Source organism: Notolepis coatsorum (assembly GCF_963971535.1).
Source record: "Notolepis coatsorum genome assembly, chromosome: 1".
NCBI lineage: Eukaryota > Metazoa > Chordata > Actinopteri > Aulopiformes > Paralepididae > Notolepis > Notolepis coatsorum.
This window is the reverse complement of record NC_140165.1, coordinates 179,131,513-179,157,986: the sequence shown is the minus strand read 5'-3', so window position 1 is coordinate 179,157,986 and position 26,474 is coordinate 179,131,513. Positions and strand designations below refer to the sequence as shown.

Here is a 26,474-nt window from a genome sequence, read left to right as displayed (position 1 = left end):
AAATTGCAAACTGCCCAGAACAGAGCTGCAAGGTTAGTTTTACATTGTTCCACAAACACCATCACTATGCACCGGCAACTCTCATGGTTAACAGTAGAGAATAGGCTGGTTTTCAACACAGTTACATTTTTCAGGAACACTGTCTTTTCGTCTCAACCTGTTTTCTTATACAAACAAATTGTCAGATGCAGTCAGGTTCATTCTTATTTTACTAGGTCAGCTGATGATGGACAGATTATGTTACCACGTCCAAAATCAAATGCTTTAAAGAGGACTGTTGTTTATCGTGCCATCAATCATTGGAATAACTGCCCACTGAACATAAGTAAATTGAATAGTAAAGTGTCTTTCAAATACCACCTGAGAATGCACTACTTAAATATGTGAGCAAAATATTCTGATGTTGATAATGATGTCTAAAATGTTTTACTGTTTTTAGATTATCATTGTTAATTGTGATTGTCATATGTATCTCATGTTGTTATGTTTTGTGTTTTCTGTTGTCTTTCTGTGTGGACCCCAGGAAGACTAGCTCGCCACTTAGGTGACAGCTAATGGGGATCCTTTTAAACAATAAACAACAATAAACAATTGTCTCACTGACGAGGAAGTGTGAAATCAAATAAAATAGATGGCTAATGGATCGCTGTTAAATAAATGATGCTGTAATAATACACTGAGTATACAAAACAGATACTCTTTACAGAACAAAAACAAAGCAAGTTTTTCTGACTGGATGGAGAGTTTGGGGTGCTGGTTATTCTGTCCTTCCTTATAGTGTAAACATTTCACTTCCGGGACCCAAATGAGATTTTCCTTACTTGTCGTACATATTACTATCGTCAGGTGGACCCATCAGAGGAAAAAGCTTTTTTGAGACCTGACCCATAGTTTTAAGAAACCAGGATATGAAGGATTCTTTAATGATGGGTTTAAAGTGGTATACACATGAAATATTCTGACTACTGTAGGTGAAAACGAGTCTTCACTGCCTTACACTGTAATCATAACTACCTATCTCAAACTATAATCTACTATTGTGTACTATTATGTACAATAACACTGACTGTATACACTATATATAATGTATATGTTACATATACATGTAAAATCTGTATGAATATATCTGCATATATTCCAGTTTTTTATACCTGTATATACATACCCACTCTGTGCACTGTACATGCTCTATACTACATATCTGTATATGCCATACTTATTCTTATTAGTTATACATATTTACATATTTACTTAGTAGCTTTGTTATATAATGTTCCATTTAATCACTTTTTTACGCTGTAGAATGAGAATACATTTGAATCTAATCTAATCTAATAATTGACTTCACTATTATTAAATTCACTTAAACCATAGAAGTGAGGAGGAGACAGATTGATTTTTGAGACGTGTTGAAAATAGGGTGAACCCCAAAAGTAGGAATATCATGTTTGGTGTCACTGGCTTTTGTATTCCCACTTTTAAAAGGGGGAGATCAGACAAACCTGAATAATTATAGACCTATATCAAATGTGTCAGCATTGGAATATTAATAGTCTAGACTCTAGGCCACTATAGCTACATCCACGTGATTGGATTCAGTTCTTATTAATTAATAAATTTTTCGACATGGTTCGTTGAGTCATGACTATATATGTAAAATGTGATTATTAATGATACAAATATTGTCGTATTTATTATCATTATAATTATTTAATTCTGCAGATGTCTGTAGGATGGCAATCTCCAAGGACTTCTCCCACACACAGCTGTTGAAAACACGGGCACACACCGGTCTGTCCGACTGCCTTTTCGAGTTCGTAAATCCTACATAAATCCTACAACAAATATACAATACAAAGCCGTTCGAGAATGTCGAATAAGTACGTAAATCGAGTTACGTTCGAGAATGAGGACCATTGCCTGTATTACAGCGCTGGTCAACATATTTATCTTTTTTTAAATGGAAGGTTTTTAGAAGCCTGTATTCATTATTAACCAAGCCCCCCTCCATATGAACTTCAAGATGTGCTTTTGTTTTTCAGCTTGCTGTTAGGATCTATTTGCATGTTAGTGCAAGTCAGTGGGGACTGAGACCATTTGTCTGTTTGTGAACAGGTTTAGAAAAATCATGAAGCTCCCCTTTAGAGGCAGATATAGTAGACATTCTTACCTCCTGGCAGGACTGGTTTAGGCGGTTTGCCACCTGCCCCATAACCAACACCTACAAACACCAGTGTTATTAGTATTATGATACAGTGTCACAGTGCAGTTTACACAGTCAACAAGAACTGCTGTATTTGTATTTGTCACCACCTCATGGCCAGATGATGTAATTGATGATTGAATTGATTGAAAACTTTATTAAATTGCTAAATGGGTACAATACAGTACGGCTCAATACAAACAACTGCTAAGAGGATGCAGACAAGAACATAAGGGTCCTCCATTTTCAATGAATCAAGACATTTATGACATACAACACAAGACAAATATACAATACTGTGTAAAATAAAAAGAGATCATAAAAAAATATACATCCGAAGGGGAATAAACCCTTGGAATTTGGAAATTATGCGTTTTCATCTACTCATCATCAAGCAAAAGTATAAAACATACACTTACCTGAAGGCTGTTGTACTGTAAAGAGATAGTCCACATTTGTCACAAACTGAAAGGATACCTGCTTCATGCCCACATCCACTTCCAAATGCTAACACTCTACTGAATGAAATAACTTTTTGAGTGGACTGAAATTACTTTTTGAATGGACTGAAAGGACTTTTGGGTGGACTGAAATTACGTTTTGGATGGGGAGTTTGTGTCTTCTTAAAGCCCCAGGCAAGTTAAATCCATGATCCGCGATTAATGATGTAATTTGGGTTCTAATGTGCATAAACACCTAAATAGTATGAGATCATAGTTATGTTCAAATTTAGAATGTCCCTTGTTACTGGGCTGCAGTTGGTGGCTAAACAGGGAGTTCACTAAATTCCACATCATATCATGTACCAATCAGATTTAGGAGAACGCTGATTGATGTCTACTATCTCTCCAAGCTGAAAAATGTCCACATAACATCCAATCTCCCCATGGGAAAATTATATAGGCTACTACAGGTTTATTTACTTTTTAGAAGTAGCTAGATTGAGAATACAAATTTGCCTGACGTGGTTTAAAAGCTATTGATAAGATAATTAGCAGACTAGGGTACACCACCCCACGTTGAATTATAGATAATCTAATTGAGCATCAAAAAGTGCCTCTTACCAGGTTGAACTTGACCTGGACCTTGGCCCTTCATCCCACCTGAAACACAAGTGGATTACTTTACATTTACCTTTAGTCATGTAGCTGATGCTTTTATCCAAAGCAACTTACAAATTGTGAACAACAAGTCAGCAGGAGGGGTGCATCTCTGGTAGCTACGGGTAAGTGGCATTGTTTGTCAAATAGTGTCAAACTATTAGCATGATAGGTAGTAGTATAAGTATAGTAGCATAGTAGTAAGGTACATAATAGTAAAAATACAGTGAGAAGGTTATTATAACCCCCCCCCCCCCCAGATATTGTTTGAAGAGGTGTGTCTTTAGTCGACAGCAGAACATTTGCCGTGTTTCAGCTGTCCTGACTTCTATTGAATCTACCATCATGTTGATAGAGAGAGGGCAATCTTGAAGTGTGGAGAGATATTTAAATTGATATTGCACTGTGAGATAACAGTGGCCTGGAGTGGCCATGGCCAACCTTGAAATCTGATTGGTCGCCACAGCAACCAATGTACAAGTTGATCAGCGAGGCCAAACCACAGGGCCAGCATTTGTTTGGAATAGCTAAACCAAATAGTGCTATTGTGGTGCATTTGTGGTTATTAATTGTATTAACGGCATGCAAATTTCTCGATTCTGATTGGCCATTCACACGTCTTTATTGGCAACAATCCACGGTCCTGGGCTCAGGACCCGCCCACAACCAAATCACATAACCCTCCCCGGCTCACTCCGGGAGAAAACAAGATCGCGGACAACAAATGGTTATGTTGAAAGCACCATAACGACTAAATATGAAGCGATTCTGTCAAGGGGAATGTGTTAGTCCTTTAAACAATGTTGGATGATGTAATTGATGGGTCTTGACTCAATCTAGAACAAAAGAAAAATCGCGGATTGATTGATAGATTAATTGATTGATTTAAATTTCTTCCTTCCTACTTTTTACTGACTGCAGCGTTCTCTCTCACACACTGTCCGACGCTGGCGTACCCACAAACACACACACACACATACACACACACACACACACACACACACACACACACACACATACACACACACACGCACACACACACTGTGACACACACACACACACACACACACGCACACACACACACACTCCTGTCTGCAACAGCGGGGGAGTCAGACTGAGAGAGAAGCAGCGCTGTTTTAAGTGAGCATGGTCTATTGAATTGATTGATTGGTTGATTGCTAATTTTATTACTGTACCCCTGGTTTCCAACTGGTTAAGTTTAGGCTAAAAGAAATAAATAAAAAAATAGGGCGAAGAAAACGTTTTTTTCCTATAGGGCAAAGAAAACGTTTTAATTTGTTTTACCTACTTTATATTCTGCATCTGGTAATATAATTTTCAATCAATCATTCCAATAATACACAGTTGGATGTGTTAGTTGGTTGGATGCACTTCAAGCTGCTTCCACATGAGGCAACTTCTCTCAATCATTCCAATAATACACAGTTGGATGTGTTAGTTTGGTTGGATGCACTTCAAGCTGCTTCCACATGGAGTTGTGGGAACTACTTTTTCTGGCGGATGGTTTTTTCAATAAATCTTCGATTAATGTGTGTTTATTGTATAGAAATAAGGTTGGATGAATCTGGCAGTTGTATAAAAGCTTTACACCACGTGCAGTCGTGATTTGTGACCAATAAACCATGCCTAGGGGGGTCTAACGACCCTCGGCTGCGCCTCGGGCCTAACAACCACCCCTAGGCATGGTTTATTGGTCACAAACCACTCCTGCGTGTGATGTAATGCTTAATTGTATGGCACATGCGAGGTTGGTTTGTCCTATACACTCCACTAGGGTTGACTTCAATCACTGCCATGATACAGTAATCCATGCCAAAATCAAGATTTGAATGTAGTTTTTTTACTAATCCGAAAATGACCCTCCATCACGATAAAAAATAACTTACAGAAACATAGTAATAATCATCATTAGGTGGCTTCTTCTTTCCGAAGGTTGCCTATCACTCTCCAACCCATTCTGTCCCCACTTCTTCTCTCCAACTCCGTGACTCCGCCTCTCACTCCGCTCCAATCATTAATTAAACTCATTAATGGTCTGACAAGGCCATTATTGTAATTATAACATTGAGAATACCTACTCACTCCACAGCTCTACCTGTCAACATTGAAACTTTGCGCACAGGAAGAATGAAGCTTTGATTATTTGCTGATAATTACAACAGAAGCTTTGAACTTGAGCCCTACGAATAAGCAGGACAGCCTACCCACCACTCACCTGACCTCAACAACTATCACACTACGTTTAAAAGACCAAGAGCAATGAGCATGGTAAAACAATGGAATGGCTCTTACCACTAACAGGTGCTGGAACATCTCCTCCTCCTAGTTAACACAAACACAAACAAACACTAGGTTATACACCATAATGATGATACAAACACTAGGTTATACACCATAATGATGATACAAACACTAGGTTATACACCATACTGATGATACAAACACTAGGTTATACACCATACTGATGATACTAACACTGGGTTATACACCATACTGATGATACAAACACTGGGTTATACATCATACTGATGATACAAACACTGGGTTATACACCATACTGATGATACAAACACTGGGTTATACACCATACTGATGATACAAACACTGGGTTATACACCATACTGATGATACAAACACTAGGTTATACACCATACTGATGATACAAACACTGGGTTATACACCATACTGATGATACAAACACTGGGTTATACACCATACTGATGATACAAACACTAGGTTATACACCATACTGATGATACAAACACTAGGTTATACACCATACTGATGATACAAACACTGGGTTATACACCATACTGATGATACAAACACTGGGTTATACACCATACTGATGATACTAACACTGGGTTATACACCATACTGATGATACAAACACTGGGTTATACACCATACTGATGATACAAACACTGGGTTATACACCATACTGATGATACAAACACTGGGTTATACACCATACTGATGATACAAACACTATGTTATACACCATACTGATGATACAAACACTAGGTTATACACCATACTGATGATACAAACACTAGGTTATACACCATACTGATGATACAAACACTGGGTTATACACCATACTGATGATACTAACACTGGGTTATACACCATACTGATGATACAAACACTGGGTTATACACCATACTGATGATACAAACACTAGGTTATACACCATACTGATGGTACAAACACTAGGTTATACATCATACTGATGATACAAACACTAGGTTATACACCATACTGATGATATAAACACTGGGTTATACACCATACTGATGATACAAACACTAGGTTATACACCATACTGATGATACAAACACTGGGTTATACACCATACTGATGATACAAACACTAGGTTATACACCATACTGATGATACAAACACTGGGTTATACACCATACTGATGATACAAACACTAGGTTATACACCATACTGATGATACAAACACTGGGTTATACACCATACTGATGATACAAACACTAGGTTATACACCATACTGATGATACAAACACTGGGTTATACACCATACTGATGATACAAACACTGGGTTATACACCATACTGATGATACAAACACTGGGTTATACACCATACTGATGATACAAACACTATGTTATACACCATACTGATGATACAAACACTGGGTTATACACCATACTGATGATACAAACACTGGGTTATACACCATACTGATGATACAAACCCTACTGTAGGTTATACACCATACTGATGATACAAACACTAGGTTATACACCATAATGATGATACAAACACTGGGTTATACACCATACTGATGATACAAACACTGGGTTATACATCATACTGATGATACAAACACTGGGTTATACACCATACTGATGATACAAACACTGGGTTATACACCATACTGATGATACAAACACTGGGTTATACACCATAATGATGATACAAACACTGGGTTATACACCATACTGATGATACAAACACTGGGTTATACATCATACTGATGATACAAACACTGGGTTATACACCATACTGATGATACAAACACTGGGTTATACACCATACTGATGATACAAACACTGGGTTATACACCATACTGATGATACAAACACTGGGTTATACACCATACTGATGATACAAACACTGGGTTATACACCATACTGATGATACAAACACTGGGTTATACACCATACTGATGATACTAACACTGGATTATACACCATAATGATGATACTAACACTGGGTTTTTAGAAGTAGCTAGATTGAGAATTCAAATTACCCTGACGTGGTTTGAAAGCTATTGATAAGCTAACTAGCAGACTAGGGTACACCACCCCACGTTGAATATAGATCATCTAATTGAGCATCAAAAAGTGCCTCTTACCAGGTTGAACTTGCCCTGGACCTTGGCCCTTAATCCCACCTGAAACACAAGTGGATTAGTTTACATTTACATTTAGTCATGTAGCTGACGCTTTTATCCAAAGCAACTTACAAATTGTGAACAACAAGTCAGCAGGAGGGGTGCATCTCTGGTACTGTAGCTACGGGTAAGTGGCATTGTTTGTCAAATAGTGTCAAACTATTAGCATGATAGGTAGTAGTATAACTACTTATAAATTATAGGTACATAATAGTAAAAAGACAGTGAGAAGGTTATTATAACCCCCCCCCCCAGATATTGTTTGAAGAGGTGTGTCTTTAGTCGACAGCGGAACATTTGCCGTGTTTCAGCTGTCCTGACTGTTCACTTCTTTTTTTTTTTTTTTTTTTTCTTTTTCCCCCTCCATTTTCCTCCGATTTTCTCCCATCCCAATGTTAGTCGTATGCCAATTCCCAGTCCCTTCCTGATCGCTGCGCACTTACCCCCCACAGTCAGATCATCTGGGAGAGTGGAGGCTACCACGTGCTTCCTCCGACACACGTCCAGCCAATCACCGCTTCTTTTCACCTGGCAGCGCGGATTCTCATTGAGAGGGCGTAGCGTGTGGGAGGACCACACTATCCCCCTCACGTCCAATCCGCGCTTAGCAGGCGCCCCGACCGAACTGTAGGAGTCGCTGTTTACAACGACCCGGACCCACCCCGCCAGCTTCTCCCACCCTCTGATACAGCCAATTGTATCAGTGCAGACGGCCAGCCAAGCTGGTGACAACCCCGGAGCTGTGAGCTGGATTCGAACAGGCGAATCGAGCTCACAGCTCCGGGGCTGGTGACGAACGCAATCTCCGCTCGGCCACCTAACCGCCCTTCTGACTGTTCACTTCTATTGAATCTACCATCATGTTGATAGAGAGAGGGCAATCTTGAAGTGTGGAGAGATATTTAAATTGATATTGCACTGTGAGATAACAGTGGCCTGGAGTGGCCATGGCCGACCTTGAAATCTGATTGGTCGCCACAGCAACCAATGTACAAGTTGATCAGCGAGGCCAAACCACAGGGCCAGCATTTGTTTGGAATAGCTAAACCAAATAGTGCTATTGTGGTGCATTTGTGGTTATTAATTGTATTTGTTTTTAAAGATTTATTTTTGGCGTTTTATCGCTTTATTACTACTGGGCAGTCCAGTAGGGAGAGACAGAGGAGAAATGGGAGACAGAGTGGGGGGAAAACATTCGGGAAATAACGACAGATTCGGGAATCGAACCCGGGTCGCCCGTGGGGGTTCGCCACTGGGGCGCCCATTAATTGTATTTGTATGGCACATGCAAGGTTGTTTTGTCCTATACACTCCACTAGGGTTGACTTCAATCACTGCCATGGTACAGTAATCCATGCCAAAATCAAGATTTGAATGTAGTTTTTTTTACTAATCCAAAAATGACCCTCCATCACGATAAAAAATAACTTACAGAAACATAGTAATGAAACTCATTAATGGTCAACCTGCAATGAGTCTCCTGGCTATTTTCGTTTTTGAGGACTGCATACTTTCTTTGCAAACCAAAACAACATACTTTATACTTATAGCACATGCATGAGCCTGGTCTCTTTTGAAAGAGGACATTCTGAAGTTTCCGATTCCAGAAAAGAAGTTCATTTTTAGTGCTAACGAAATAGAGTAACATAGGTCTGAACTTGAGTTGTAAAAAAACTTGTTACTCAAGTTTTTCTGTAGTAGTTAGTAGTCCAGATGTAGTATCTCCCCAGAAGGTGGTATGGCTTACAAATCCAGACTGAGCCATAGCCTGAAGCCTTATGTAGTACATATCCAAATTTCATAAAGATCCATTCAGAAATGAGTGATTAGGAGTGATTTTGGTAAACTGTGTACAAAGAAAAACTCAGTTTTCTCATAGACTTCAATTCATTCGGCTGTTTTGCTCTTCCTGTTTTCGTGTTTCTTCGTGTTTTTAGTTTTTTTTATTTAGATCCCCATGTGGGGTATCATTGGAAAGCCACACTCATTGGCTACAACGATCCACAATCATTTTCGAGATCGGATCTAGATTGACGAAACTACTGCAGCCTGAGTCGGGAGTGGTATTTTGCGCAATACCGTGTACTTTGCACAAGCCTCAAATACGGGCATGTAACTTGAGAATTGCTGAACGGATTTTGTCGGATTTTGTCGCTATCGACAGGCAACAAATAAGCTTTCAATTCGATATATATATATTGTATTACAAAATATGCACACCCGAGCCACTAGGGGTTGCCAAAGTGCCGGTTGCAAAAAATCCTAAAAACGTCCCATATGAGGGACGTTGCAGCTTAAGAGGTCTGGTCTGACAAGGCCATTATTGTAATTATAACTTTGAGAATACCTACACACTCCACAGCTCTACCTGTCAACATTGAAACTTTGCACACACAGGAAGAATGAAGCTTTGATTATTTGCTGATAATTTCAACAGACGCTTTGGACTTGAGCCCTACGAATAAGCAGGACAGCCTACCCACCACTGACCTAACCTCAACAACTATCACACTACGTTTAAATGACCAAGAGCAATGAGCATGGTAAAACAATGGAATGGCTCTTACCACTAACAGGTGCTGGAACATCTCCTCCTAGTTAACACAAACAAACAGTAGGTTATACACCATACTGATGATGATACTAACACTGAGTTATATTTCGTATAGCTTTGCGCTTTGCTATATTGGAACTGTCCCTTTAATCATATGCTATCATGAAAACTTTCAACCACATGCACGCACCCCCACACCTGCCTGGCCACGCCCACATCCGCTCACACATAAGCGGGCCATGGCCATACTACCAGCTCCTTCCCTACTTTCACCACCTGGAAGTACGTGCAGGGCACCCCTTCAGATCAAGTGCTGAAGTAGTTAGTTAGTTAGGAGCTGTGTTGGCAGTCTTTTGTTTTTCCCTCTCTCACTAATTTATGGGAGAAAGAAAGAATAATGTCATCACCACCGGAGAGTCTAGAGGATTATTCTGACCTCCACCGGTGCTTCACATTCGGGCTTCCTCGGGCGTAGTGGGGCTTTCCTGCTCCACGTTTGTGGCAGGCAGGTGAGCCTCAGCGGCGCCCGGAGGAGAGTGCGCGTCGCTGGGCAGTTCCCCCGCCAGCGTTGCTCTCCGGCTGTGCAGCTGGATACTATTGCCGCGAGAGGCAGTCGGCTGGTCCGACGGTCTCTCTGGTGGGTGTTGTCTTGCGGCGCGGGCTCTCCGCCTCTGCTCACTCACGTCAATTGGCGGTGAGCGGCGGGGGCGGATGGTCTAAACAGATGTGTCAGTTGTGCGGCGTCGGCTGCTCAGGCATACGGCCCGCAGAACAGTCGGCTCCAGGCGAGGATTCCTCTGTTACCTCTCCATCGCGTTCGATACAGATACAGTAACTGGCCGTTAGCCTGTAGCTAACCATTAGCCGGTAGCTAACCGCTGGCCTATGACTAGCCATTAGCCTGTAGCTAGCCGTTAGCTTGTAGCTAGCCTGTAAACGTCCGATGGACAATTGGGATTGCATGGACGGGGCGGGGAGTTCTAGTCCCACCTCCGAGGCGGGATGCCCTACTGCCATCCGCACTGGACGTTGGCCCCCGCCTATCAAAAAGAGAAAGTGGGTTGAGCCTCCCGCCGCGAGGGGATGCGTGTTTTTGTCCCCGAGCTTAGCGCCACTGTATCTCTGGCAACGCCGTCCTGTGAGGGAGGCGAGCGTTGTCTGCCTTTTCTTTGGGCTAAGCAGTTGGCTATCTGGAGTGACCAGGCCTGCATCGCTGTTCTCCACCTTACGCAGCTTCAGTAGCTAGCCGTTAGCCTGTAGCTGGCCGTTAGCCTGTAGCTAACCACTGGCCGGTAGCTAGCCGTTAGTCGGTAGCTGGCCGTTAGCCGGTAGCTAACGGTTGGCCTGTAAGAGCTAGCCGTTAGGTTGTTGCTAGCCGTTAGCCTGTAGCTGGCCGTTAGCCGGTAGCTAACGGTTGGCCTGTAAGAGCTAGCCGTTAGCTTGTTGCTAACCATTAGATGTCGTCAGCCTGCATCACCGCAGGATATGGGCGAAGCGCCGGAGCAGGACTCCAGCCGTCGCCACTACTGGCCCCACCAGCAAGAGGCCTTGTCAACGGGGGGACCACCATTGTTGCGGCCAGTCGTCCTGCGCCCGGGGGTACAGGTAATGAGCTCTGAGAAAGTAGGACACATTACCCCTTGCACACCCCTTAACAGTGGTGTGCATTGGTCCATACTACCTTTTTGCACAATGTTAGGTGGGTTGGTCCTTCTCCATTCATTTTCACCCCTCCCTCCCTGCTAAACCGGGGATGGGAGGGGGCTGGTCCCGGTCCTCCTGCCCTCGTTGACCTGTTGGCCTGGGTTAACCCTTTTTAAACCTGAAACGCCTTGAACTGCATTGTATAGCCTGTGTATACGCGCAGTTATGTTTCCGGGGTTTCTTAATGGGTTAAGGGAGCAACCATTTTCTGTTAATAAACATAGGGGGTGGTTGTCTCCCCGGTGTGTTGGGTCTGACCCCGGCTGCCCGAGAGTATGCCCCTGCATGTTTCATGACGTCTGCCAATTGTGTCAAACTCTCTCTGAACCTCGACCCCGCAGGATTAATAAATTGCCGGGTCAGGGTTTGTGGTGGAATCTGTTCGCTGGCGGAGTTGGCTTACTCCGACTCTGCGAGGTTCGTGACCCCATGAGATTGTGACATGGTGCACGGCATACCGAACACCCTTTCCGCCGGGATACTGTTCTTACAGTTAGCCCCTTAGGCGCCTGTCTAGTCCGCAGTGCTCCGGGCGCAGGTTGAGTTCTGCTCTTGTTAAGACCTGTCGGCCTGGATTGAGGGATCAACCTCCTTGGAGGGTTGTCTCCCCGGTGCGCCAGCTGGCCCCACGACATTGTGGGGGGGAAGCCTCCTTGGAGTGCTTTGGAGTGGCGTGCCAGGTGGAGAAGGGCCTTCACCTTAGGGCTGGGCGATATGGCCTAAATATGATATCACAATCTTTTCTGACCTTTCGGCGATACACGATACACATCACAATGTTTTTCCTTTTTTCCCCAAACAATTCATTATGAGGCTTACCAAGACTGTATTTGAGTTTGCAAGCGAACATTAAAGACAAAAGACTCATGCATTTAGCATTTTTATATTATATATTAGATTTAGATTATTGGATTCTTAGATTATATATTTAGCATTTTAGCCTTTCGTTTTTTTTATATTATATATTAGATTAGATTTAGATGATTAGATTACATATTGTAACTATTTATTTATTTACATGTAGTATACATTTATTATTTGAACGGCTTAAGGCTATATCTGTACTTATTTGTTGTGTTGCATACTTGAAATAAACTTCAATCAAATCAAATCAAACCCCCCCTCTTAAAAACAAAAACCTGTGTTTAACCTAGCCATCTATAAAACATCATGCTAAAACTGTGAAACAAATGTCCTACTCCCCTAAAGAAAGAAATACATAGCAAACATGACTCAGTTATCCAATAGTGCTGCTGCTTTTTATTTTGTTAAAATCTTTTAGTTAATAAGACTAAAAGACTACAATATATATGACTACAAGGGCCAGAAGCCGACTTCATGACGGCTTCCTGTCCTCGCATTGCATTTCCGGTTTTCCGGTTAACGTTACATTTTCAACAACAGATTGCTGCTAATTAAACACTTCATGGAAACGGAGTAACGTTAACGTTATGTCGAGTTCATACGTGTAGTGTAGTATGAACTCGACATAACCTTAACATTACTCCGTGTCCACTGTTGCTGCCACTGTTGCGTCGCAGATGGATGGTACACTCTGTTAGCACTGTAGCTAATCCGCTCATAGACTAACTTACCGATAGCAGTACCGTTAACGTCGGAGCTTACTCCTGGGTTTCAGGGGGCATCCCTAGCACCGAGCCACCGCCTCTCTGGCTAGGTGTGTGCGCTTGCGTGCGTGTATGTGCGTGTAGATGACGTAATTTGGGCAAGTGTGTGTGTGACTGACTTTTTTTTTCTACGAGAGGGAGAGGAAAGCATTTAGCACTGCGCTTGTAAATCTCATCTCAGCCACGGCGGCCTCTAACGTGAGGGCAAAACATCACGATATCCACGATACGTTTAAAAAGTGTATCGTTAACTCTTTCAGTGCCACACCTGGTTTTCCGTTTTACCGCTTGAATGCCACCATCGGCGCCAATGTTAACGTTAATATCGCCTAATCTATGTTTTTTTTTTTTTATCCACTTTTTCTCCCATTTTTCTATATTTTCTCCCATCCCAATTTCGTATCATCCAATTCAACCCTCCCCTGTCACGAACGCTGTTTCTTGCCTCCCACAAGCCGGCTGCAATGTGGACTAAGTCATACATAGCACAAGTCCCCTCCGGTACTTGAGGTAACAGCAGTCGCATCTTTTCACCTGCGCAGCTCGATCTCTCAGTGTCGAGGAGTAACGCGTGGGAGGCTCACGCTGCCCCCGACACTTCCTGATTCTACTGCGCAGGCGCACCAACCGACTTGTAGGAGTCGCTTGTTCACAACGTTCGATCCCCACCCTTCAGTTTTCCCTCCCCGTAATACGGCCAATGTGTATCACTGCGGACGACCAGCTAAACTGAAAACAATGTGGAGAGCTGGATTCGAACACGCAAATCCTAGCGTCTCCACACTGATGGCGAGTGCCTTGCCCACTACACCACCTAGCCGCCCATCTATGTTTTAAATTATGGCTATGTGTCTAATCTGCCCATCGCATTATCAAAGACTATTTTCCAGTCAGTGCTGTGAAGACAGATTGTTTTTTTATCGCGTCGTTTCCGTTTCAGAGCAGTTAGAAAAGCCCCCGTTTTGATATAAAAAACAGCTCATTCTGGAGCATTCTATGAAAATCGTCTTTTAGTGGAATATTCCACAACGTTGATATTCGTCTGCCTTTTTATGAATCGTTTTCAAATAAACGCTAGATGATCAATATTATAGGTGCACGCAAGCACATTACGGCCGCGCACTGATAATCGCTCCGTTGATTTCCTCACAGACTTTTACAGTGAAACCGAAAGAAGACATTTCACAAAACAGCTTATAACTTCATCAAACTTACTCCGATTATCCTACCACTGATAACATAGAGTCCTTACCTGACATCAGATGGTATCCAACTGGTATATTCCAATTCCTGATCACCATTCGAAAAAATCGATACGTGTATGGATCCAACGCGACACAATAGATCTCCATGATCCACGGGGATCTGAGGCTCCAGAATGAACTGTGGTAACCCCGGCTGGATCAGTGAACTGGAAAATGTGGAGTACCGGATTTTTTTCCCCATTCATTTTCATTGAGTCCATTCCAAAATCACTTATGTCATCTGGGAGACGACAGGGGGCGTTTTTTTCCACAGTGATCACCGGCGCAGCTCGGCTATACTCAGGTAGGCTCGGGTGATGCAATAATTTTTCAGATCGCACAAAAAAAAAAAAAAAAAATCCGAGAAATCTCGTGAGTGGCATGCAACCACCTATAAAAAAACCAGAGAAATCTCGTGAGTGGCACTGAAAGAGTTAATGAACTGTACCCGATATTTATATAATATCGTCATATCGCCCAGCCCTACTTCACCTTTTGTAGGCCCTGTCCGATACGCTGGCGATGTGGGGAGGTGGTGTCACCAGTGACTGTCTGGTGGGGTCTCGATGCCGCAGCCTCGTTGACCTCGCCAGGCCCCTTTTTCGGGGGGTCCTGGCCCCCGAGATGTGGCCTGCGGCTGGGGCCTCCTCCACGCCTCGCTGCTACGGCCTTGCCACGGGGTCGTGGGTTTTTTGCTTCACGTCCGTTCCCTGGTGGCGTGCGGGATGCGCGACCGGGTAGTCGCGGGCCCTTCTATACGAAGGTAAGTCCCACGGTCTGCTCACCCTGTGCGTTTGAGGTACTGTCTCCCTCCCGTCCCTCACTAGGGGGGGTGGGGGGGCCCGGATCCTCCCCGGTATTCTGATGGTTGTAGGGGACCTCAGCGGGTACATCTGTTGGGCTTTCCGCTCTGCTCCGCTCTGCTCCGCTCTTGTGTTCCAATAGAGCAGAGCGCAAAGCTATACGAAATATAACGAAGGTTATCCTATAACCCTAGTTACATGAGTATAGCGAGCGCTCTGCTCTGACTCACTGAGGACCCCATGTGTCTTCCGTTTCGGCGGTGAAAGACTGGGGAAGGAGCTGGTAGTATGGCCATGGCCCCGCTTATGTGTTAGCGGATGTGGGCGTGGCCAGGCAGGTGTGGGGGTGCGTGCATGTGGTTGAAAGTTTTCATGATAGCATATGATTAAAGGGACAGTTCCAATAGAGCAGAGCGCTCGCTATACTCATATAACTAGGGTTATAGGATAACCTTTGTTATACACCATACTGATGATGATACTAACACTGGGTTATACACCATACTGATGATACTAACACTGGGTTATACACCATACTGATGATACTAACACTGGGTTATACACCATACTGATGATACTAACACTGGGTTATACACCATACTGATGATACAAACACTGGGTTATACACCATACTGATGATACTAACACTGGGTTATACACCATAATGATGATACTAACACTGGGTTATACACCATACTGATGATACTAACACTGGGTTATACACCATACTGATGATGATACTAACACTGGGTTATACACCATACTGATGATACAAACACTGGGTTATACACCATACTGATGATACTAACACTGGGTTATACACCATACTGATGATACAAACACTAGGTTATACACCATACTGATGATACTAACACTGGGTTATACACCATACTGATGATACTAACACTGGGTTATACACCATACTGATGATACTAACACTGGGTTATACACCATACTGATGATACTAACACTGGGTTATACACCATACTGATGATACAAACACTGGGTTATACACCATACTGATGATACAAACACTGGGTTATACACCATACTGATGATACAAACACTGGGTTATACACCATACTGATGATACTAACACTGGGTTATACACCATACTGATGATACTAACACTGGGTTATACACCATACTGATGATACTAACACTGGGTTATACACCATACTGATGATACTAACACTAGGTTATACACCATACTGATGATACTAACACTGGGTTATACACCATACTGATGATACAAACACTGGGTTATACATCATACTGATGATACTAACACTGGGTTTTTAGAAGTAGCTAGATTTAGAATTAAAATTAGCCTAATGTGTTTTTTTTGTATCCACTTTTTCTCCTCCTTTTTCTGTGTTTTTCTCCCATCCCAATTTAGTCGTGCCAATTCCCCCCTCCCCTGTCTTGATCGTTGCTCGCATGTGCCCCCCACTGGTCGGTCGTAGGGAGGGTTGATAGATACTATTGCATGTCCACTCCGATACATGCGAAGTCAGCCAGCCACATCTTTTCACCTGCCAGCGCGGACTCTCATTGGTGAGGTGTAACGTGTGGGAGGCTCACACTACCCTCGCCATCTCCTGTCCTTGCTGTGCAGGCGCCCTGACCGACCTGTACAATGACCAGATTACCACCCACTAACTCTGCCAATCGAGTCAGTATGAGGGCCGGCCCAAGCCGGAGGCAACGCTGACAGCCGGATTCGATACCGGTGTCTCTCGCGTTGGTGACGAGCGCTTAGACCGCTGCGCCACCCAGCCTGACGTGGTTTGAAAGATATTGATAAGCTAACTAGCAGACTAGGGTACACCACCCCACGTTGAATTATAGATAATCTAATTGAGCATCAAAAAGTGCCTCTTACCAGGTTGAACTTGACCTGGACCTTGGCCCTTCATCCCACCTGAAACACAAGTGGATTAGTTTACATTTACCTTTAGTCATGTAGCTGACGCTTTTATCCAAAGCAACTTACAAATTGTGAACAACAAGTCAGCAGGAGGGGTGCATCTCTGGTACTGTAGCTACGGGTAAGTGGCATTGTTTGTCAAATAGTGTCAAACTATTAGCATGATAGGTAGTAGTACAAGTATAGTAGCATAATAGTAAGGTACATGATAATAGTAAAAAGACAGTAAGAAGGTTTTTAATAGAATACACACTAAACACTATGTTATACACCATACTGATGATACTAACACTGGGTTATACACCATACTGATGATACAAACACTACTGTAGGTTATACACCATACTGATGATACAAACACTGGGTTATACACCATACTGATGATACAAACACTGGGTTATACACCATACTGATGATACAAACACTGGGTTATACACCATACTGATGATACAAACACTGGGTTATACACCATACTGATGATACAAACACTATGTTATACACCATACTGATGATACAAACACTACTGTAGGTTATACACCATACTGATGATACTAACACTGGGTTATACACCATACTGATGATACAAACACTGGGTTATACACCATACTGATGATACAAACACTGGGTTATACACCATACTGATGATATAAACACTGGGTTATACACCATACTGATGATACAAACACTAGGTTATACACCATACTGATGATACAAACACTAGGTTATACACCATACTGATGATACAAACACTAGGTTATACACCATACTGATGATACAAACACTGGGTTATACACCATACTGATGATACAAACACTAGGTTATACACCATACTGATGATACAAACACTGGGTTATACACCATACTGATGATACAAACACTGGGTTATACACCATACTGATGATACAAACACTGGGTTATACACCATACTGATGATACTAACACTATGTTATACACCATACTGATGATACAAACACTGGGTTATACACCATACTGATGATACAAACACTAGGTTATACACCATACTGATGATACAAACACTGGGTTATACACCATACTGATGATACAAACACTAGGTTATACACCATACTGATGATACAAACACTGGGTTATACACCATACTGATGATACTAACACTGGGTTATACACCATACTGATGATACAAACCCTACTGTAGGTTATACACCATACTGATGATACAAACACTAGGTTATACACCATAATGATGATACAAACACTGGGTTATACACCATACTGATGATACAAACACTGGGTTATACATCATACTGATGATACAAACACTGGGTTATACACCATACTGATGATATAAACACTGGGTTATACACCATACTGATGATACAAACACTGGGTTATACACCATACTGATGATACAAACACTATGTTATACACCATACTGATGATACAAACACTGGGTTATACACCATACTGATGATACAAACACTAGGTTATACACCATACTGATGATACAAACACTGGGTTATACACCATACTGATGATACAAACACTAGGTTATACACCATACTGATGATACAAACACTGGGTTATACACCATACTGATGATACTAACACTGGGTTATACACCATACTGATGATACAAACCCTACTGTAGGTTATACACCATACTGATGATACAAACACTAGGTTATACACCATAATGATGATACAAACACTGGGTTATACACCATACTGATGATACAAACACTGGGTTATACATCATACTGATGATACAAACACTGGGTTATACACCATACTGATGATACAAACACTGGGTTATACACCATACTGATGATACAAACACTGGGTTATACACCATAATGATGATACAAACACTGGGTTATACACCATACTGATGATACAAACACTGGGTTATACATCATACTGATGATACAAACACTGGGTTATACACCATACTGATGATACAAACACTGGGTTATACACCATACTGATGATACAAACACTGGGTTATACACCATACTGATGATACAAACACTGGGTTATACACAATACTGATGATACAAACACTACTGTAGGTTATACACCATACTGATGATACAAACACTAGGTTATACACCATACTGATGATATAAACACTGGGTTATACACCATACTGATGATACAAACACTAGGTTATACACCATACTGATGATACAAACACTGGGTTATACACCATACTGATGATACAAACACTAGGTTATACACCATACTGATGATACAAACACTGGGTTATACACCATACTGATGATACAAACACTAGGTTATACACCATACTGATGATACAAACACTGGGTTATACACCATACTGATGATACAAACACTAGGTTATACACCATACTGATGATACAAACACTGGGTTATACACCATACTGATGATACAAACACTGGGTTATACACCATACTGATGATACAAACACTGGGTTATACACCATACTGATGGTACAAACACTAGGTTATACACCATACTGATGATACAAACACTAGGTTATACACCATACTGATGATACAAACACTGGGTTATACACCATACTGATGATACAAACACTAGGTTATACACCATACTGATGATACAAACACTAGGTTATACACCATACTGATGATACAAACACTACTGTAGGTTATACACCATACTGATGATACAAACACTAGGTTATACACCATACTGATGATACAAACACTACTGTAGGTTATACACCATACTGATGATACAAACACTAGGTTATACACCATACTGATGATACAAACACTACTGTAGGTTATACACCATACTGATGATACTAACACTGGGTTATACACCATACTGATGATACAAACACTACTGTAGGTTATACACCATACTGGTGATACAGTACTAATGCTGGCTTATACACAATACTGATGATACAAAATCATAACAAAACAATTTATCATGAACTGTCTAGGGGACGAGGAAAAGTCTACTTACCAACACTTGTTCCGGCTGTGAAATGAAAGCACAACCACAATGAAAGTGAAATAAAATGAAACACTAACTTATGTAACTAAAAAGAACAGTAATATGAACATGTATGCCCATCCATTTGATATACTACAGTACTTACCACTCGGCTGAATGATTCCACCGTCAACTGTCAAAACAGACAATGACAAACAGTTAATTATAACCAGGTCACCACTAATGATACAGACCATAGTAACATATGGGGTAAAAAATAAGAAAATAGAGACTTATTATGAACTCACCGCCTTGTGTTGAGTGTGCAATGGTTTTGAAAAAAGAAAAGGCAGAATTAGCCATAAATTCCATCACTTTATGTAAATACTTGTATACAGTGTAGCTTTTGGTGAAACATTTGAACAGAATTATGATGAAATCTTGAAATGGTAAGACACCAGGATAGCAAACATTGCAACATCTGAACAATTACCAGTATAATCAACAACACAGTAATAATAGGGGAAGATGGGGTCAAGTGTTACTCATAGTTTTTAACAAAAATATATATAATAATAATAATAATAATAATAATAATAATAATAATAATAATAATAATAATAATAATAATAATAATAATAATAATAATAATAATAATAATAATAATAATAATAATAATAATAATAATAATAATAATAATAATAATAATAATAATAGAACAATTTAAAAGAGTGCTGTCAGTCCTTATACCTTTTGTAAAACATCCTATTCTGGCTTAATATTATGATATTGTTGCAAAAGATTTACAGCCACAACACAATTGACCCTGCCCTCCCCTATAGGTATAATGGGAAACATTACAAAGAGGAATTCAAACAACAGTCAAGTAAGTCATATTCTAAAGCAGGGGCTTTGCAGTGTACTGGAAAAGGACTGGGGTTATAATGTATTTCAAAGCTTCAAACAATTTCCGCACCACTTTTGTCGTAGCATAACGATGGTCTGAACCTTTTCTGAGCTATTCAAGACACATCAGAACCCCTGCTGTAGAAGTTCAGGTCATGTGAGACGACAGCTCTACAGGAAAGATCAAATGTGTGCAAACGTTTACATACATTTACATTTAGGCAAATTTGTGTCTTAAAGAGCAATCTACACCAAGTAGGGGAATACAAATATTGTTACATTCCAGTATCAAACTATCACTACACATCAAACGACTAATTGGTATTCATCAATCCAGTAGACTTTACTGTTATGTGAAGACGTTAGCTACTGTATGATGAGCAGAAATGGAACACAAGCATCGGGCATAGCAAGCTGTTAGTAGAAAGAGTGTTTGTGATGACTACTGTGTGTCTAGCGAGAAAACCTGAAGGACTGAGTGAGAAATAAAAAGGAGCACAGGCAAGCTTTATCAATCCACAGTTTATCAACTGTCACCTGACATCTAAGGCCTTCTAGTCAGCTACAACTACAACATGTCAATACCTCTGAAGACCATTGTATATAAAATCGTGGCATTTTAGAGGATGTAAATGTAAAAAATATATATATATATATATTCTTTTACATTTATGTAAGGGGACATAAACTATTCATTTGAATTTGAATAAAGTAATTTTGGCAGAAAATACCAAATTCATGTAACGCATAAAAGAAAATCTGTTATGAAATGCTAAAACAAGGAATTGTAAAGTGCCTGAACTCTAACACTCCAAATTGAAGCCTAATTCCTGTTATTTTTGTGTGAATCTTCAGATGTTTGTTTGGCCTGTGTGTGTCTAAGAACCTAGAAACAGGTCTAAAGGCAGGTGAAACTGAAATGCACGGGTTTCTTCTCTGGTAATCACTAGACAATAACAATCTAATTTAGCCACCGCTAATGCTAAACAAATGAGAGGGAAAAGGGCACTCTCAATGTATTGGCTAATTCTCCATTTTGCATAGCTCAACTCAACTGGAACAGAGTGGAAGAAAGCCACCTCCTAACTCCACTCAACCCCAACCCACACATCAGACCAAAACAAAACATGTAAACAAAGTGCAATACCAAGAGTAGCACTTTTGCCTAGAGGCCGCTGTTTGGTGGCATTGCTGATTCCACCTTTAATTAACTTAAATCTAAAACCACTTCTTCTAACACTCCACTTAAATGCCAAATGAGGATGATTTCCCCTATGACTCCCAATTAATTTACGAGTAGCAGCGGTTAAATGTAGTTTGTTTCTGTAGTGGCAAAACCATTATGCATTGCAGTTTCATCTGGTTCCTGAACTACTGTCAGACCCGTTTCATCCGGTTTCTGAACTACTCTCGGACCAAATAACCATCTGACTATAAAATGCAAAACAAAACAACAGGAATTATCTTTTATTCACTTGAGTTCAAAAAGGTTGTTCATGCAAACAACAAGTCTTACTGGGCTCTGGGGCCTGTGGGGCCTTTGTGGCAATAGGTGTGGGTCCTGCCGAAAAACAATAAAGCAGTTTCCAGTTTCATCCATTGCAGTTGAAAGTGACACAGAGTAAAGGAAACTAGGAGTGTAGGCAGAAACCATTAGGGAGATGATGGCACTGCCACAGCGGGGATAGTATGAGCTGATGGTCAATATAGCATTTGGAACATACATAGGATACATTGCTGAAAATGGTACCATAGCACTAGTAGTGTGGATTATGATATGTATTTTATAGAAATAAAATGTATGTAAAGACGACATGAGGCTGATGCAATGCTGTAAAAATGCTGTATTCCTGAGGCGCTAGTGCAGTAGCCAGCCAGCGGTGGCAAGCTTAGCAGGGAAGGTTAGCAAATATGCTAAGTCCCTGGCTGTATACTGTTCAGGTCTGTTGGAGACGTCTGAACAGGCCTTCTGAAAATGAGAGGCAAACAAAACTAGATTTTGTGGATTATTATACAGTCAAGAGACATTCCATGTGTGCTGAGACACAGTACACACTGGATCCTTTACCTGTAAACACTACATTCTCATCTACATTTGACTTGATTCATTCATTATCTTTATATAGCTATTTGTTTTCTTTGGTGCTGCTTATCAATATGTAATAGTTTCAAGGGCTGAATTCAAAAGCAATATAGTATTTATCATCTTGTCATCACAAGTTACTTGATAAAACTCTCTGATAAAAGTGATCTCAAACTCAAGCGTATGCTTCTATACACCTGTATATCTGTATATATTTTAACGTAGGCCTACTGTATCTCCACTGAACAGTTTCATCATATCATGGTCTGCCAAGTCTGCTTCTTCAAAACAGTTCTAAATCTTGGCAGGTGTTATTGTTACATTACGGTACCTGGTGATTCCTGACCAGGGGTGCCTTCTGGAGCGCCTTCAGGAGTCGTCGTATATTCATGTGCTGTAAAGGGCAATCAAAAGGTTGGCCACATTTAACCCTTGTATGGTGTTCAAATTTGTTGTTACTCACCTAATGTCCATGGGTCTGGTGGACCCCCGACATTATTGGAATATTAAAAACAATAAAGCCATATGTAAAGATACCGATGTTACCTTTATCTCAATTACAAGCAATATAGATAGCATATACAGGTATGGTTAATATTTGCCATTTACCTCTGCTAGATCACATTTATCAATAAAAGTTATCAAATGTGATGTCTGTAAAGAATCCATTATAATCAAGACAGAAATCATGTTTATCTTGAAATATATAAATGAAACAAGCTGGAGGCAGGTACACAGTGAACCGTTTTGTTGAATTTTTACCATATTTACTTATTTGTACTAGGGATGCTCGATATTGGCTTTTTTACCGATACCGATATTCCGATATTGTCCAACTCTTAATTTCCGATACCGATATCAACCTATATCAACCGATACCGATATATGCAGGGTTTCCCCCCCAAAAAACGTAATAATTTCAGGTAACTAACAATTTCACTGGATATATATATAACAAATATTGTTATTGTTTTTTCTTTTTTTTTTAAACGATACCGATATTTTCCGATATCACATTTTACTGCCGATATCGGCCGATAATATCGGACATCCCTAATTTGTACCTACAATTTCCACACTTCAAACACCATGTATATAATATAAATGTACAGGGGCGGGGGATACACAGTGTGCATTCAATGCAAATGTGTTCTTTTACATGTTCTTCACATAAAATGAGCCATGGCCATTGAGTCTCAGGTTAAAATAAATTATTAATTGTATCATTTGTCTTTTAGTAAACATTGAAAATGTGTCCCACATGACTGAACACCACACAAGGGTTAAAGGTGCACTATATCATGTAAAGCTGTAAATCCGGGCAGGTGTTATCGCTATATTACGGTACCTGGTGATTCTGGAACAGGACCCCCGTCAGGAACACCAGGAGCCGGTGTTATGTCTTGTGCTTTTGGTCAGAGTCAGAGATGTCAAAATTATTCTGTTTTCATAAATCATAACTGAATACCCAGAGGAAAATTGGCTCCTGTTTGAAGCCAGGAAGGATACCAGGGAAGTTACCTTTTCACTGTTGAGAGTGAAAAGGTAAAACCTCTGGATACTTTTCAATACTAAGTCAATGAGGTCACGCTCCTGTCTGTACAAGCTGACTGTCACTCACTGAAATTGACTCCACAGTGCACACAAAGTACAGTCACCTTGTACAGACAGGAGCTCGACCCCATTGACTTTGCATTGGTTTGTGGCTAACCATCTGGAGCTAGTATGAGGAACAACATCTGGATTTTGTCCTTAGAGAAAGGACTCTACCTATCAACATCATCATTGGTAAAGAAATAGGGCTAGGGTTCCAAAAAGTGGAATGATCCCTTTAGGCAGATAACTAGTAATATGTAACATATTTTGGAAGTATTCTTCCAGACCCTTCACAGACAGGTGCAATATGATGTACCTGGTTGTTGTTCTATAGCGACCCCATCTGGAACAGCATCCAAACCTGCCCCTGGCGTGGCCAATGGTGCCGGTACTCCCTCCCCTGTGATGCCAGGGCCTGAGATCAGTAAAGAGACAGACAGAGAGATATGTAATAGATAGTCATTCAAATCTATGAAAAAATATTGTAATAGATTTCTGTGTTAGAATGATCAACCCCAAAAGGGGTTTCTGCACAGGTCCCACCCACCTCCAGGATCTGGGATCCCACTTGTATTGGGAATTGCCATATGAAGAAAACACTTCAGTCATGTTGTCCAGACCCTATCAGACCTTAATATTGTTTTAGTTTCATATGGATATTGCCACTACACGTTGACATTGGGAAATGGGACTCCATATGTCGCAGCTGATGCCAGCTACTGTTTCTCAAAGCCCATCTAGCCCATCTAACATTTGGTAGCTGACATAGCAGCTCTAATATTTGATAGCAAATTCTAGTGCTAATGCTTGCTAACATAAGATGCTTTGCATTGTGGGACAGATGGACAATTCTTATATGCGGGCAGCCATACTTAATAAGTCCCCCATTATGTACATTTCAGAGCTTTTATTTTCAAGATTCAAGATTGTTTATTGTCATGTGCACAGTTAAACAGACAGTTTGCCATACAATGAAACTCTTACTTTGCTAGTCCGCCCTTCACACAAAATCACACAGTACTTAACTTAAACATATTTAAATACACGCGAGTGCTCGAAAATAAGGTAAAAATAGATAAATATAATATATACAAGGCACAGTGAGTAACATTGCATGTTCCGATCAGTATTTACATATAAATGGAGGTGACAGTGGGTCACAGTGGGTCACAGCAGCAGTTAAAAGTGTCTTTAGTTATTCATAGTTCGGGGAAAGGTGGCAGTGTGTTCACAGCAGGTCAGAGTGTCTGCCAAGAAGGTGTGGGGGGGGGGGGGGGGGGGCTAGGTGGAGGACCTGGCATTCATGAGCCTGATGGCCTGTGGGTAGAAACTGTTTGTCAGTCTCGTAGTT

General features: G+C 41.0%; 1 protein-coding gene across 1 annotated transcript in view; it reads right to left on the bottom strand.

Moving 5' to 3' along the window:
* Positions 1-26,474, bottom strand: part of LOC311223608 (uncharacterized protein) — a gene marked incomplete at its 5' end in the record, with an annotated part of 122,991 nt that overhangs the window by 45,717 nt on the left and 50,800 nt on the right. Inside the window, 13 exons of the mRNA XM_084308383.1 lie at positions 2,171-2,221; positions 2,623-2,637; positions 3,268-3,306; positions 5,617-5,646; positions 7,711-7,749; positions 10,317-10,343; positions 17,568-17,606; positions 20,569-20,583; positions 20,705-20,731; positions 22,961-23,005; positions 23,859-23,921; positions 24,876-24,935; positions 25,440-25,538. Coding sequence (XP_084164509.1) covers positions 2,171-2,221; positions 2,623-2,637; positions 3,268-3,306; positions 5,617-5,646; positions 7,711-7,749; positions 10,317-10,343; positions 17,568-17,606; positions 20,569-20,583; positions 20,705-20,731; positions 22,961-23,005; positions 23,859-23,921; positions 24,876-24,935; positions 25,440-25,538 — 549 coding nt within the window. The remainder of the gene's footprint in view (positions 1-2,170; positions 2,222-2,622; positions 2,638-3,267; positions 3,307-5,616; positions 5,647-7,710; positions 7,750-10,316; positions 10,344-17,567; positions 17,607-20,568; positions 20,584-20,704; positions 20,732-22,960; positions 23,006-23,858; positions 23,922-24,875; positions 24,936-25,439; positions 25,539-26,474) is intronic.